Source organism: Scyliorhinus canicula, chromosome 14 (assembly GCF_902713615.1).
Source record: "Scyliorhinus canicula chromosome 14, sScyCan1.1, whole genome shotgun sequence".
In the NCBI taxonomy this organism is placed as follows: Eukaryota; Metazoa; Chordata; class Chondrichthyes; order Carcharhiniformes; family Scyliorhinidae; genus Scyliorhinus; species Scyliorhinus canicula.
Window position 1 is genome coordinate 11,401,897 of NC_052159.1, and position 17,360 is coordinate 11,419,256.

Genomic DNA, 17,360 nt, shown 5'->3' on the forward strand with positions numbered 1-17,360 from the left:
TGCTGTGAAGCAAAAGTGCTAACCACTGTGCTACTGTGGTGCCATCGCTCATTATAGAAACCTCTCAATTCATCTTTCCATCGTAGTCGATCATAGTTAAAATGGGTCCGTTTCTATGTTAAAGGTGCAAGAGACATGGAGGCTGTTATTTTATAACATGCCTGGGTGGCCAGCCGAAGTTCAATGCCCTTTTCTCCAACGTGTGCTGTGTCTGACCTGTGGATACTTGATGTAAACACTGACTCAGGACTACAGTACTGACAGTCCCTTGTTGATTCCACAACAAAATACTCATTAAAAATTTTCCTTCAGGGCTGAAGTTATTGGTCGTTGATGAATTGGAGAATTTTGTGTTAATTTCTGGTTACAAAGTGGCGGTAGACGTGAAAGCTGAACGGGATAAGCTATGGGAGGTTTTGGATGTAGTTGGGAATTGGGAAGACGTAGAGAAATGCAAAATGCTTCAAATGGGGCAAAAAAAAAGGTCCAGGGAGGGACTATCAGTTCTTCTTTGGTTCTCTGCCTCATGGACAGGTCTGACCAGCAGCTCCACGGCCTCCACGGCTAGGGCAAGGAAGCAGATCCCAAATCCACCCCAGCCAAAACCAAGATCAAACCCCATGCTGTTGGCACCACACCGGCAGTCGAGTCAACTGAGTCAAACAAGCATCCAAGGAGCCCCGATTTTTGAGGCAACGTGCTCTTGTACGTACGTTGTAGCCATCACGTGGCTGACCAGGAATCTCTCCTGTTCTCACCACCTGCATATCTTTGAATGACTCATAAGTTGACGTTTGGAGGCGGTGTGAATGCAGCTTCCTTGGCCATCAAGGCCCGGAGTGCAAGTCTAGCCCGGAGCTTCTGGCTTAGAGGCACGGAAGCTACCCATTGTGCCACAGGACATCCACTACTAGTTAATTGGAAAGATAATAATGTGTGCGGAAATGACAGAGACCTGATCGACAAGAACTTGAACCATTGCAGCAATGTTCAGCAGTAGTGAGTAAAATCTGGACATGTTAAAAGATTAATATTGAGGTGAAGTGGTGAGGTAGTCCCAATGCTTTAGAATACTGTGTAGCGTTCTGGTCCCCATAGTACACAAAGGATATTGCAGCTATTGAATGGATACAAAAGGGAGGAAACAGAACGATTAAAGACATGGATTGCGAGGGGCGATTGTGTAAATTGGCATTTTCTCACCAGAAAAGAGCAAGTTAAGAGGTTGATACGATTACTATATTATGGATGCTGACAGATCGAGATACCATAGGCCATGACCAGCTACTTCACCTTGTCCAGGACAGTAGACCCAGAGCACATGGTCTGAACTTGAAGGAAGGTGAATTCAAAACTAATCCGTGGAAGCAATATTTCAGTTATCATAGAATTTACAGTGCAGAAGCCACTCGGCCCATCGAGTCTGCACCGGCTCTTGGAAAGAGCACCCTACCCGAGGTCAACACCTCCACCCTATCCCCATAACCTAGTAATCCCACCCAACACTAAGGGCAATTTTGGACACTAAGGGCAATTTATCATGGCCAATCCACCTAACCTGCACATCTTTGGACTGTGGGAGGAAACCGGAGCACCCCACGCACACACGGGGAGGATGTGCAGACTCCGCTCAGTGACTCAAGCCGGAATCGAACCTGGGACCCTGGAGCTGTGAAGCAACTGTGCTATCCACAGTGCTACCGTGCTGCCCAAGTTAGTGAAGGGTCCATCTGTGGAATCATCTCCCAAGGGAGATGGTGAAGAAAGATTGTATTAATGTCATTCATATGTAGACAGATTTCTTTCACAAAATAAACTGTTGGGTTACAATATATACGGAATTTGGGACGTGACTTGTGGTAAGTGTCGTGTGCGAGGGAGGAACAGGTGACTTTGGCCCTGTTCCCAAAGCTCTTCCACCACTGTTGCACTCAAATCCCGGAGCAGGATTTGAACCCACAATCTCCTGCCTTCGAGGCGAGAGTGCTGCTTCCTACCAGCTGGATAGTGAACAGGTTCTTATTTTAAAAAAGAAAAATCTCTTCGCCGGTTTGGGAACTGTAAGGACCATTCCGACCCACTGCCAACACCCACTCCTGACTGTTGCCATGGCACAAAGCAGTTCATTGTACACTGCAAGCACTTAATCTACCTGCGTGTTTTCTGGCAATGGGCGACTCAGTTCCACACCCCGGCAGGGTATCTTAGCTTTAACACGATCCAAAATGATAACGAAATCATCAACCCTCAAACTGCTGAATGCAACTGAAGTCATTTCACCTCAATGCAAATCTATTTTTGAATTGGTGACTGCGTATTACTTCATGATTGGGTGTAATTTTTTTTTCAATGCTGCATTGTAATTCATTGATGCTGCAATTAAATAAATGTACAATGGATGAGGTTTCTTCAGTCCCATTCCTTAGTGTCGCCTCCTGATTTATTTTTAATGTGCTTGCCAATGTAATTTCTTTGTGTCTTTTTTTTCATGAGGTATTTGGACAGGTTTTCTGCTTTTTTTTTTGGTTAATGACCTATTTGCCCAAAACATGGTCTCATAAAGAACAACGGAATGGCCAGTCATCCTGGTTTGATTGTGCGCTGGAGGGATAAACATTGAATAGGACATCAGCAACATAGGAATTAGGAGCGGAAGAAAGCAATTCAGCCCTTCGAGCCTTCCCCGCCATTCAATCAGATAATGGCTGATTACTTCCTGGTCTCAAATCCACCTCTGTACCTGTCCCCAGATCCCTTGAGCCCATTTTTAAAAACAGAAATATATCTATCTCTTTCTTGAAACCATTTACTGATTCAGACTTCACCGCAAATGGGGCAGTGAATTCCACAAATTCACCACCCTCTGCGGAAATAATAGTCTTTATTAGCGTCACAAGCAGGCTGACATTAACACTGCGATGAAGTTACTGTAAAAATCCCCTAGTCGCCACAATCCGACGCCTGTTCGGGTACACAGAGGGAGAATTCAGAATGTCCAAATTGCCTAACAAGCATGCCTTTCGGGACTTGTGTGAGGCCCCCAGAAGTAGTTCCTCCTCATCTCAGTTTTAAATCTACCACCTCTCATCCTATATCTGTGACCTCTCGTTCTAGATTGCCCCACAAGGGGCAACATAGAATCATAGAATTTACAGTGCAGAAGGAGGCCATTCATCCCATCGAGTCTGTACCGGCCCTTGGAAAGAGCACCCTACCCAAGCCCACACCTCCACCCTATCCCAGTAACCCCACCCAACCTTTTTGAACACTAAGGGCAATTTAGCATGGCCAGTCCACCCAACCTGCACATCTTTGGACTGTGGGAGGAAACCGGAGCACCCGGAGGAAACCCACGCAGACACTGCACAGACAGTGACCCAAGCCGGGAATCGAACCTGGGACCCTGGAGCTGCTACCGTGCTGCCCAACGCATTTGGTCTGCGTTTGCTTTCTCAATCCCTTTCAGTATTTTATATACCCCTCTCATTCTTCTAAACTCCCTTTGAATAGGATTGTTTACTCACACCTAATAGGTCCTCTCTTTAATGCCTTACATAAAAGTAAAATAAAGTAAGTTAAGTCGCCATAGTCCCAGATGACCATTGGCTACTTTCCCCTTTGAGAGGAATGATAATTGAATTGCCGGCCCTGATCGCCCATCACCCCCTGTGCTTGCTCATCCACATTAGCTCCCACTCCCCAATGCCTCAGTTTTAAAATTCTCACGATTGTTTTGAAATCTCGCCGTAGCTTCCCTATCTCTGTAATCTCCTCTGGCCCAAGAACCCTCCGAGATCATAGAATCCGTACAGTGCAGAAGGAGGCCATTCGGCCCATCGAGTCTTCACCGACCCTTTGAAAGACCACCCTACCCAGGCCCAAACTCCACCCTATTCCTGCAACCCCACCCGAGGGGGCATTTTAGCATAGCCAATGCACTGAACCCCCACATCTTTGGACTCTCTTTGGAAATCTCTGCACCCCTCTAATTCTGGTCACTTGCACATTCCCAATTATAATTACTTCAGCGTTGGTGGCTGTGCCTTCAGCTGTGCACAGCCCTGAGTGCTGGAACCCCTTCTCTAAAACTCTCCCTCGCTCACTTCCTTTTTCATATTAACAAAGCTGCCTAAGACCTTCTTTGTTGACATTTGTTGATTGCGAGTCCTGTTACCTCATGTGGGTCAGGACCAAATATTGTTTGATAACTCACCCGTGATGCACCTTGGGACATTTAATGCATTAAAGGTGCTGGACAAATGCAAGTTGTTGTTACATTTTCACTAGCAACTATGATAGGTACAGATAGAGAAGGCCTACTTAGTGCACCATCCAACTCCCTGAATGATAGCAGAAAGCCATTTCTTCGCTGTGCCTCTACCTCCTCCCAACAGCCCATTTGCAGCTGCTGCTAATCCTCTTGGTAAAGGAAAGCTTCTTGACATCCATCCAAGCTTAACAACCCTTATTAGCACGAGTGACACCTCAGTGAACACACAGGAAAATCCATGCCCGGTGGGCACCCTGAGGACTGGAGTGTTTTATCGACCCCTTCAATCACATTTTTTAATGTTGCAAGTTCCCACTGAGATTCCGTTTACTTTGATGCGGTGCCCATTTAAGGAGCTGCATTTTAATTTATCCCTCAGCTTACTGATTTCGTTTATTTGCTTAACCAAAAGATGCACAGGAAAGAAAAGGTGAAAGACTCGCATTTATTTAACGTTTTCATGATCTCTTTATTGCCAATGAGGTACTTTTGGAGTGCAGTCACTGTTGTAATGTAGGACATTTCGCAGACCATTTGTGCACAGCAAGATCCCATAAACTGCAACGTGGTAACGACCAGATGATTCCCTTTCGTGATGTCAGTTGAGGGATAAATATTGACCAGGGTGCTGGAGATAATTCCACTGACCTCCTTTGAAATGGTCCCATCCCAGAGGGCTTTGAAACCTCTGACAGCGCAGATCTCCCTCAATACTACTCCCTCAGTAATGCCGGCCTAGACTTTGGTGCTCCAAAGGATTATCTGTTGCATTGCAACCCCTAAAGGAAGACCTACCCTTTCAGGGCTCTGCCACTCATAAACCATCCTCCTTCTAAAAATATATTTATAATGTGCCTTTTTGTCACATATTTTCCGTGACTTCCAAGGCCAGCCTTGTAAAGAAACTGCCTTGTAAAGCCGCTGTCTGCTGCCTCAATGTAACAGCTTTCCTTTGTACCTGTGGAAGCCTTGCTATCTGCATTCCTTTTGAAAGTCAAATTGCGAAAAGTAATTACACTTAAACTGTAACCTTCCATTTTCTATATTGCTACCTGCTTCCGTGGCATTTCATAAAAGTTTAATGTTGATGAGACTATTGAACATCAGACTTGAGAGGGGTTATTTGGCTTGGCATTGATAACTCACAGTGCTCTCTTCCCTTTTTCTCCTCTATTCTAATAAAGGGACTGCCTTATTCTGCAGGATAGTGTCAATCACTCACTGATACTTTGCCAAGATTGTCACTGTTTGTTTGTGAATCTGGAGAGCAAGTGCTGGCAGGTTGCATAGATTTGGCTTGTATTCCTGTGGATGTGGAAGATTAAGTGGTGATCTGAATGAGATGTTGAAAATGATGATGGTATATAATGGAGCAGATAGAAACCATCCCTCTGGTGAACGGGAATCGAGAACAATAGGGTGCAGAAACAGGAGGAGGTCGTTTCGCCCCTTGAGGCTTTTCTGCCGTGCAGTGGGATCATGGTTGATCAGGAACCTAACTACACATACCCGCCATTGCCCCTTTTGTGAGGGCCAGGAAGAATCCAGCACGAGCTTGTAGATTCATAGTCATAGAGGTTTACAGCATGAAAACAGGCCCTTCGGCCCAACTTGTCCATGCCGCCCATTGTTTACCACTAAGCTGGTCCCAATTGCCCGCAATTGGCCCATCTCCCTCTATACCCATCTTACCCATAAAACTGTCTAAATGCTTTTTAAAAGACAAAATTGTACCCGCCCCTACTACTGCCTCTGGCAGCTCATTCCAGGCATTCACTTCTGTGTGAAAAAAATGCCCTTCTGGACCCTTTTGTACCTCTCCCCTCTCACCTTTAACCTATGCCCTCTAGTTTTAGCCTCCTCTACCTTTGGGAAAAGATGTTGACTATCTACCTTATCTATGCCCCTCATTATTTTGTAGACCTCAGGCAGTCAAGCAGAAAGTAACTTTCTTCACATGAATGTGTAGGGCCAGTAGTTCACTGCTGGTTCTCTCTCTAGCAGGTACCACACTGGCCAGCTCTATTTATACAGCTGTGCCCCCCCCCCCCCACCCCCTCATTGGAGGAGCTCATATTCCCCAAGTAATTCCCAATTGGAGTAACCAATTGTCCCCAGCTAATAGGCCTCTGGGAAGCCCCATATCCATTAATGCCACTGGAAAACAAAAATTATCAATCTCATAATTAAAATGATTGATTTAGGATGAATAGGATGGAATTAACATCAATAGTCGTTTGCGGTAGAGAGTTCCAAACTTCCAGCATCCTTTGTATGAAGTGTTTTCTAATTTCACTCTTGATGGATCCGTCTCTAAATAAATGCCCCTTAGTCCTATACTCCCCTCCCCAACCAGCAAAAATAGTTTGTCTGCACCTAACCTATCTGCTCCTCTGAATATCTCGAAAAGTTAAATCACCCGGTAACCTTCTAAATTCCGAGGCCCAATCTTAAGAATACAGCTAGACTATTCAGGGGTGGTGTCATTCAGCACTAATTTGTACAAAGGGTAATGGAAATCTGGAGCTGTCCCCCTTCAAAAAATGTGCTGAGATTGTGGGGCGGGGGGGGGGGGGGGGGGGGGTGGGGGGGGGTTAATTGCAATATTCTAAACTCAGCCCAATGCTGTCTACATCTCCCACAGGAAGGCAGACAGCATTGTCAGAGACCCCTCCCACCCAGGCATTGGCTTCTTCCAGACCCTTCCATCAGGCAGACGGTACAGAAGCCTGAAGACCCGCACATCCAGACATAGGAACAGCTTCTTCCCCACAGCTACAAGACTCCTCAACGACTCCCCCTCGGACTGATCTGTTCCCTGTAAGAACACTATTCATGACATCCTATGCTGCTCTTGCTCATGTATTTGCTTTATTTGGTCCTTGTTCCACGCTGTAACCAATTACTTACTTGTCGATGTACTTTACGGGTTATTCTTTTTCTCTACTATGTACGTACTGGGTACGTTCCCTCGGCCGCAGAAAAATACTTTTCACTGTACTTCGGAACATGTGACAATAAATCAATCAATAAACTGAGAATGATAGATTTTTGCTGTTTGATTCCTTTCCCACACCCACTGGTGCACAAGGTAGACTTTCTTCTGTTTCCACAGCTAGATTTACCTGGAATAAGTTGCTAGCCTGTCGCATATAGCTTTGGGGGAAGTTGGGGGGGGGGGGGGGGGTACAACTCCGCTCTTACTGCTCACCATTGGTGTGTGTTGGAATGATTTTGCAGGTTGGTACTCGACCTGTTTGGCCGTGTTGTAAATGTGCCTTCCTTGGCCATCAGGTCCTGGGTCGGACTTGAACCTGGAGCTTCTGGCTCAGAGATAGGGACACTACCCCCTGCGCCACAACACTGCCATGGATTTTTGTTAGGCACTAAGGTTTAGACATCAAAGGAGGTAGATGGAGTTAGATTACAGAACAACAATCAGAGGGTGATGGGCTGAAGGGTCTCCAGTTGCTCCTATGTTTCTAACAGGTGAGAAGTTGACTCACATCAAATAGGAGATTGTAGAAAAGGCATCCATCTAAAGCAAGTCTTCACTTGTTTCCAGTGGAGTTATCAGACTAATTAGAAACGAATTGTTGGATTTTACACTCCGCTGTCGGCAGGTCTGAAGGCGTGGGGGCTTGTAAACTGCAGCACGTGGCCTGCCTGCCGTCTATCTGCCCTCTGTCTACCCTCCCACCCCTGACCTGTGTCCAGTTTTACAGGTCGGTGGGCAGATGGCCACTTACAGGCCTCATCCTGCTGCCCTACTGTTTTACCCGAGGCAGGGGAGACCCATGCCAAGTGGTAGCCTGTCAGGTTTAGCTTGGGGGAGGGGGACCCTGTGCCCATTAGAGCCCCCCCCCCCCTCACAAATCCAAATCCCACCTTCAACGCTTTCCCACCCCGGCCTCGCAAACCCGGAATCCATGAGCTCTTCTTTGGGTACTGGCTGTGGTCCTAGCAGTGGCCATCGCTCAAACATCCCCTGGGAGACCACCATGAGTGCTGTTTCATCTGGTCTACGTTTGTGGACAGTGCTCACTCAAGATCTCTGAGGCGAAAGGGATAGATTCCAACCTCTTGGGACCTCGGAAATCTGCATATTAAAGTGAGACTAGCTGTCCCGCTTCAATACCCAGATTTGCTAAAAAAGTGATCCAGCCCACAATGGGTGGGATTCACATCGCAACATCTCGCGAGGTTGCGTCAGATCTTGTGAGATGTTGCGAGCCGGATAGATCCTGAGACCGGGGTCACCCGGCTTCTATCGGCCACGCTGAGCCGTGTTGAGCTGCTTTTCGGGCGCAGCCTGGCCATTAAATCCCGTCCCCTATCTCTAACTTCCTCCAGCCCAAAAGCCATTCGAGCTCTTCCAATTCTGGCCTCCTGCACATCCCCAATTTTGATCACTCTATCTTTGGCAGTACCTTCAGCTGCAGAGGACCCAGGCTCTGGTATTCTCCCCTTAAACCTCTCTGCCCCTCTATCCCTCTTTCCTCATGTCAGACCTAGCTCTTTCAACAAACATTTTGGCCCTGCCTCACGTGGGTGCGGGTCACATTTTGTTTGCGAACACTGCTGCGAAGTGTCTTGGGAAGTTTTGCTACATTAAAGGCAGTTCGTACAGACAAGCTGTTGCAGTATTCTCTGTTTGTGAGAGAGGTGGGACTGAGTGATTTACTGATCTGGACAGACACGCTGAGTGAGAGACGGGACAGGGTCTGAAGGTCTTGCTGGAACCCCGCACGTCTTGCGGTATTGGAGCAATCCGCGCCCCCGCTGGTCGGTCGATTTGTATGGTGAACGTTTCGCTTGCTGTTGAGCTCTCCCTGACAGTGACAAATTACAGCAGCTAACGTGTGCGCTCAAGGCTAACCTTTGAATAAAAGATTACCTTTGTTGAGGCATTTTATTGTAGAAGCTTCCAGTAATGTGACAACCTGTACGACTTTGCCTGTTACTTTTGCGATAATACGAAATTAAAGTCTGCATTAAGACCGACAGCCTATTTCTAATGGTGGGCGATCCCAGAACAAGGGAACATGATCTTAAAATTCGAACTCGGCTATTTGGGAGTGATATTGGGTGGGACAAATTTCCAACTCCCCCCTCCAAAGAGGTCATTGACACACCGGAAGGCAATTAGAGGTTTCCGGTCAAGTTTTTTTTTTCAAATTTAGAGTACCCAATTATTTTTTTTCCAATTAAGGGGCAATTTAGCCTGGCCAATCCACCTACCCTGCACATCTTTGGGTTGTGAGGGTGAAACCCACGCAGACACGGGGAGAATGTGCAAACTCCACACGGACAGTGACCCAGGGCCGGGATTGATACCCGGGTCCTCGGCGCCGTAGGCAGCAGTGCTAACCACTGCTCCACCATGCCGCCCCAGGGCCGAGTTAAATAGATTATTTGTTTGGTATCAAGCAATGCAGGAAACATTTGTGTACAGCAAGATCCCACAAACAGCAATGTGTTCAGAACTTATGAACTGTGCTGCATTCTCTGGTCCCCCAGTCTCGTGTTTCTCCGGGACTCTGTATTCACGCCGCTTATCAGAGGCATTTCCCCTTGCAGCCACCCATGTCGCCGAGAAAGCTAAAGGTGTTCTGCCAGCAGGAAAAGTGAATCGCAACGGACGGAGAATTCCAGCCAATGTTTGGGAATATTGACGAAGGATAAATATTGCCCGTTTGCACCAGTGGGAACTCACTGCTCAACCTCAAACTAGCGCACGGAAGCTTTTATACCTGATTGACGGAGCAAGGGCTGAGAGATTGAATAGCTCACTCATGTTCCTATTCCATGCAAGGAGAAAACCCCAGAACACGTTTATGATATAAAACGATGGTGCATGAATTGATTTTAAATGGTTCTATCTAATTGGGGTTTTGGATGAAAGATTTGTCACCTGCGATCTTCGAAGCAGCCGTCACTCTCATTAGCTCCCCAAAGATATGGAACTGTTTTTGCCGCTCATGTTATGCATCATCTTGAACGTTACTTACCTTTCTTTAGTCAGAGAGTAGTGAGAATGTGGAATTCCCAACTGCAGGCAGTGGCTGAGGCCAATAGGCATAGATACAGTAAAGGTAAAGCTACATAAGCATACGAAGTGGATAGATGGTAATAGAGGATAGATGGAGGAAGAGTGAGGGATGGGGAACGTCCTGGTTAGGATGAATGGCCTGTTTCTGTGTGGAATGTTGTACATGATTGTATGCAACTCTCATCTGGTTAAATTACTCCAACACTGTAATAGCTTTAGAAATTTTTCCTTTTTTTTGCTTTAGTACAGAAACATCACAATGTTCACAAGATTCAGTAGTGTATCTGTTTATTTTGCTTACTTGAAAGTAAAATGTTGTAATCCAGGGATGAGAGGTTTTAGAGATTGAAGTATTACGATCCCAACCAGACAGGTGGTCTGAGGTGCATTTGTTTTAATGCAAGAAGTGTAGCAGGTAAGGCAGATGAATTTAGGGCTTGGATTAGTAACTGGGAATATGATGTTATTGGTATTACTGAGACTTGGTTGAGGGAAGGGCAGGACAGGCAACTGAATATCCCAGGGTATAGATGCTTCAGGAGGGTTAGAGAGGGAGGTAGAAGGGGTGGAGGAGTTGCATTACTAGTCAGAGATGATATCACAGCTGTGATTAAGGAGGGCACTATGGAGCATTCGAGCACTGAGGCAATATGGGTAGAGCTAATAAAATAGGAAGGGTGCAGTAACATTGTTGGGACTTTACTACAGGCCTCCCAAAAGCGAGCATGAAGTAGAGGCACAAATATGCAGACAGATTATAGAAAAATGTAGGAGCAATAGGGTGGTTGTGATGGGAGATTTTAACTTCCCCAACATTGAATGGGACTCATGTAGTGTTGGAGGTGTAGATGGAGCAGAATTTGTAAGGAGCATCCAGGAGAGTTTTTTAGAGCAGTATGTAAATGGTCCAACTCGGGAAGGTACCATACTGGACCTGGTATTGGGGAATGATCCCGGCCAGGTGGTTGAAGCAATCGGTGATTACTTTGGGAATAGCGATCACAATTCCGTAAGTTTTAGAATACTCATGGACAAAGACGAGAGTGGTCCTAAAAGAAGAGTGCTAAATTGGGGAAAGGCAGAGTGTAACAAAATTCGGCAGGAGCTAGGGAATGTGGATTGGGAGCAGCTGTTTAAGGGTAAATCCACATTTGAAATGTGGGAGTCTTTTAAGGAAAGGTTGATTAGAGTGCAGGACAGACATGTCCCTGTGAAAATGAGGGATAGAAATGGCAAGATTAGGGAACCATGGATGACGGGTGGAATTGTGAGACTAGCTAAGATGAAAAAGGAAGCATACATAAGATCGAGGCAACTCAAAATTGAAGCTTTGGAGGAATATCGGGAAAGTAGGACGAATCTCAAACGCGCAATAAAGAGGGTTAAAAGGGGTCATGAAATATCTTTGGCTAATAGGGTTAAGGAAAATCCCAAAGCCTTTTATTCGTATATAAGGAGCAAGAGGGTAACTAGAGAAAGGATTGGCCCACTCAAAGACAAAAGAGGGAATTTATGTGTGGAGTCAGAGGAAATGGGTGAGATTCTTAATGAGTACTTTGCATCGGTATTCACCAAGGAGAGGGACATGACGGATGTTGAGGCTAGGGATGGATGTTTAAATACTCTAGGTCAAGTCGTCATACGGAAGGGGGAAGATTTGGGTATTCTAAAAGACATTAAGGTGGACAAGTCCCCAGGACCGGATGGGATCTATCCCAGGTTACTGAGGGAAGCGAGGGTCGAAATAGCTGGGGCCTTAACAGATATCTTTGCAGCATCCTTGAGCACGGGTGAGGTACCGGAGGACTGGAGAATTGCTAATGTTGTCCCTTTGTTTAAGAAGGGTAGCAGGGATAATCCATGGAATTATAGACCTGTGAGCTTGATGTCAGTGGTAGGCAAATGTTGGAGAAGATACTGAGGGATAGGATCTATTCACAATTGGAGGAAAATAGACTTATCAGTGATAGGCAGCATGGTTTTGTGCAGGGAAGGTCATGTCTTACAAACCTAATAGAATTCTTTGAGGAAGTGACAAAGTTAATTGATGAGGGAAGGGTTGTAGATGTCATGTACATGGATTTCAGTAAGGCGTTTGATAAAGTTTCCCATGGCAGGTTGATGGAAAAAGTGAAGTCGTATGGGGTTCAGGGTGTACTAGCTAGATGGATAAAGAACTGGCTGGGCAACAGGAGACACAGAGTAGTGGTGGAAGGGAGTGTCTCAAAATGGAGAAAGTTGACTAGTGGTGTTCCACAGGGATCCGTGCTCGGACCACTGTTGTTTGTGATATACATAAATGATCTGGAGGAAGGTATAAGTGGTCTCATTAGCAAGTTTGCAGATGATACTAAGATTGGTGGAGTTGCAGATAGCGAGGAGGACTGTCAGAGAATACAGCAAAATATAGATAGGTTGGAGAGTTGGGCAGAGAAATGGCAGATGGAGTTCAATCCAGGCAAATGCGAGGTGATGCATTTTGGAAGATCTAATTCAAGAGCAGACTATATGGTCAATGGAAGAGTCCTGGGGAAAATTGATGTACAGAGAGATCTGGGAGTTCAGGTCCATTGTACCCTGAAGGTGGCAACACAGGTTGCTAGAGTGGTCAAGAAGGCATACAGCATGCTTGCCTTCATCGGACGGGTGATTGAGAACAAGAGTTGGCAGGTCATGTTACAGTTGTATAGGACTTTGGTTAGGCCACATTTGGAATACTGCGTGCAGTTCTGGTCGCCACATTGCCAGAAGGATGTGGATGCTTTAGAGAGGGTGCAGAGGAGGTTCACCAGGATGTTGCCTGGTATGGAGGTTGCTAGCTATGAAGAAAGGTTGAGTAGATTAGGATTGTTTTCATTGGAAAGACGGAGGTTGAGGGGGGACCTGATTGAGGGCTACAAAATTATGAGAGGTATGGACAGGGTGGATAGCAACAAGCTTTTTCCAAGATTGGGGGTGTCAATTACAAGGGGTCACGATTTCAAGGTGAGAGGGGGAACGTTTAAGGGAGATGTGCATGGAAAGTTTTTTACACAGAGGGTGGTGGGTGCCTGGTACGCTTTGCCAGCGGAGGTGGTAGATGGGGGCACGATAGCATCATTTAAGATGCATCTAGACAGATTTATGAACGGGCGGGGAACAGAGGGAAGTAGACCTTAGAAAATAGGAGACAGGTTTAGATAAAGGATCTGGATCGGCGCAGGCTGGGAGGGCCGAAGGGCCTGTTCCTGTGCTGTAATTTTCTTTGTTCTTTGTTCTTTGTAGACCCTACCAGTGGCGAGGATACTGGTCAGAAACCCCAATATTTTATTTTAATTTTGTAAGACTGTGAGGAAAGCATACCTCGCTTCACAAAAAATAAGAACAAAGAACAAAGGAATGGTATATTTAAACCAACTTTATTACCAACACAGTATTAAAATATTTAACATCACATTAGAAAAATAGCTTACAATTACCCCGTAAACAATGCTAATCAATACAGTGACACAATAACCCCTTAAATAATGCTAATCAATACAGTGACACAATAACCCCTTAAATAATGCTAATCAATACAGTGACACAATAACCTCTAACTGCTATCTTTATTCCCACGCAAACAACAAACCCATCTGAGCTCTCAATCCACTGTTCATTACCATTAGCACTCAGGAATACCTGCTGTACAGAGATGTCTTTTGACACTGCTTTAAAGAAAAGACCTGACTCCTGTCAGAACAATGCAGGAACTCTGGCTGTATTTCTGCAGAAGATGCTTCTCAGTTTGTTTCTGCTCACCTTCTCATCAGACAAGTCTGAACTGCTTGAAAAGCAGCTACTAATCTGTCTACAGACATATCTTTTAACTGAACTGCAGTGGGGACGAATGCGTGACTTCTGCTCACAGCTCCATCTAACACTCAATTAAACTGCTTATCAGCAAAATGCCTGATACCTTCGCTCCTCCCATTAATTACACCATCTTACCAAGCTGAAATCTGATTAACTCCAGAGGGCCCCCCCCCCCCCCCCCCCTAATCCAAACAACATTCCATTAACCCAAGCTTTTTACGATGGCCTAATTGCACCCCTGGCTCCCAAAAGCTTTCAAACCAGGACTCTTTAAAAACATGACTGCAGCAGTCAAACACACTCTAACCAGGCTTATAACCCTTGCTGTACCAAATACATATAATACAATATATCTGAACTTTTTAAATTCATCACAGTACAAGCTGGTCTGATTCTCCTCCAAGCAGAAAATTATTGAGGAGGTGTGACAGCGGTGTTCAAAATTATTAAGTGTTTTGATAGAGTAAATAAGGAAGGAACTGTTTCCAATGCCACGAGGGTTGGTAACCAGAGGATACAGATTTAAGATGACTGGACAAGGAACTAGGGGGTGATGTGAGGGTGAATTATTTTTTATGCAGCGAGTGGTTAGGATCTGGAATGTACTGTCTGTGAGTGTGGTGGAGGCTGATTCACACAGTGAGTGGTTAGGATCTGGAATGTACTGTCTGTGAGTGTGGTGGAGGCAGATTCACACAGCGAGTGGTTAGGATCTGGAATGTACTGTCTGTGGTGGAGGCTGATTCACACAGCGAGTGGTTAGGATCTGGAATGTACTGTCTGTGAGTGTGGTGGAGGCAGATTCACACAGCGAGTGGTTAGGATCTGGAATGTACTGTCTGTGAGTGTGGTGGAGGCTGATTCACACAGCGAGTGGTTAGGATCTGGAATGTACTGTCTGTGAGTGTGGTGGAGACAGATTCACACAGCGAGTGGTTAGGATCTGGAATGCATTGCCGGAGAGTGTGGTGGAGGCAGATTCACACAGCGAGGGGTTAGGATCTGGAATGCACTGTCTGTGAGTGTGGTGAAGGCGGATTCAATTCAGGCCTTGGAAGGAAAATTGGATCATTATCTGAAAAGGAAAAAATGCAGGGCTGCGGGGAAAAGGTGGGGATAGGGGGAGGGGCTGGGTGAATTGCCCTTGCAGAGAGCCAACACAGACATGATGGACCAAATGGCCTCCTTCTGTGCTGTAACCAACCTATGATACAATGTTATTGGGAAAGAGCAGGGTATGTAACTAATTGGATTGACGTTTCAAATAGCCTCTGGTGTTGTAACATTCTAGTCCATTACTTTGCCAGTCATAGAATCTACATTACTAGAGGCCATTTGGCCCATCGAGTCTGCACCGGCCCTTGGAAAGAGCACCCCACCCAAGCACATGCCTCCACCCTAATCCCGGAACCCAGTAACACCACCTAACCTTCTGGACACCAAGGTGCAATTTAGCATGGCCAATCCATCTACCCTGCACTTCTTTGAACAGTGGGAGGAAACCGGAGCACCCCGAGGAAACCCATGCAGACACGGGGAGAACGTGCAAACTCCCCACAGAGGTCGGAATTGAACCTGGGACCCTGGAGCAGTGAGGCAGCAGTGCTAACCACTGTACCACCATGCCACTCCAGTCTTCTGATGCATATTAATTATGGCTCCATCACTAATACAGTTCCAATTTAAAATACTTCACTATAAAAGTCGCCAGTCTATACCAAATCAAGATTTATATAGTTAAAAATAAATTCTGCAGAGGGAATGTTCTTCTGGAAGTATGTACAAAAGAATTAGCAACAAACACTTATTACTGATAACATAGCTCTCTACAAATGCCCATCGAACCTGCGGCATTAGTTTATATTCCTGTATTATCTTGGTTTCTGATTTATAGTTCTGATGAGCGCCATGTCTTCATATTCCTGATTATGTGCCTCTCTGGCCCGGTCTGTACTCAGAGGTATTGCACGTCCTCTGAAAGAATTTAGGTGAGATCCCTCTCGGCTTCCGGATGCTTCTTCAGGATTCAGTTTGTCCGAAGGACGGTTACGACGAACAAATAGAAGGGCCTGGAATGAATTTCAGTTGCAGCGTCAGTACAATACCGAATATCATACTCCTTACCACTGCCTTAACGAGTATCTGAGCATCAACAAAATAGACGTTCCTCACATGTTGCTTGCCGTAGAGGGAGCGCAATGAAGGGTCACCAGCCTGATCCCTCGGATTGTCCTGTGAGGAGAGGTTGAGGGGATGGGCCATTACTCTCTGGAGGTTAGAGGAATGAGAGGTGACCTCAATGAAGCGTACAAAGTTCTTCCAGGTCGCGACATGGTGGATGCGGGAAGGATGTTTCCCCTCGCTGAGGGGCTGGTCTAGAACTAGGGGACTGTACTAGGGCACGGTAGCCTTGTGGATAGCACAATTGCTTCACAGCTCCAGGGTCTCAGGTTCGATTCCGGCTTGGGTCACTGTCTGTGCGGAGTCTGCACATCCTCCCAGTGTGTGCGTGGGTTTCCTCCGGGTGCTCTGGTTTCCTCCCACAGTCCAAAGATGTGCAGGTTAGGTGGATTGGCCATGATAAATTGCCCTTAGTGTCCAAAATTGCCCTTAGTGTTGGGCGGGGTTACTGGGTTATGGGGATAGGGTGGAAGTGTTGACCTTGGGTAGGGTGCTCTTTCCAAGAGCCGGTGCAGACTCGATGGGCCGAATGGCCTCCTTCTGCACTGTAAATTCTATGATAATAAGGACTGTGATGAGGAGGAATTTCTTTACTCAGAAGGTGGTGAATCTTTGGAATTCTCCGCCCAGTCATTGAATATGTTCAAGACGGAGATCGATAGATTTCTGAATAAATTTAGAGTAGCCAATTCTTTTTATTTCAATTAAGGGGCAATTTTCGAGATCAGGCGTTTTCAGACTAGTATGGCCGTAGGCTTAAGGGGCAATTTTGGCGTGACTAATGCACCTACCATGCACGTTGCTGGGTTGTGGGGGTGAAACCCACGCACACACAGGGAGAATGTGCAAACTCCACACGGACAGTGACCCAGAGCCGGGATCGAACCTGGGACCTCGGCGCTGTGAGGCAACAGTGCTAACCACTGCACCACCGTGCCGCGTAGATTTCTGAATATTAAAGATATTGAGGGTTATTGGGTTAGTGTGGCAAAAATGGTCGAAGATCAGCCATGATGTAGCTGA

The 17,360-nt window shown here is 46.1% G+C and overlaps 1 protein-coding gene and 1 gene segment (V, D, J or C); one reads left to right on the forward strand and one right to left on the reverse strand.

Annotated features, from left to right (window-relative positions):
• pnpla4 (patatin-like phospholipase domain containing 4) overlaps positions 1–17,360 on the forward strand; it is a 115,523-nt gene that overhangs the window by 63,351 nt on the left and 34,812 nt on the right. The gene's annotated exons all lie outside the window — the stretch shown is intronic.
• LOC119977381 overlaps positions 15,764–17,360 on the reverse strand; it is a 46,097-nt gene continuing 44,500 nt past the window's right edge. Inside the window, 1 exon segment of the V gene segment in view lies at positions 15,764–16,225. Within this exon segment, the coding sequence occupies positions 16,028–16,225 (198 nt within the window).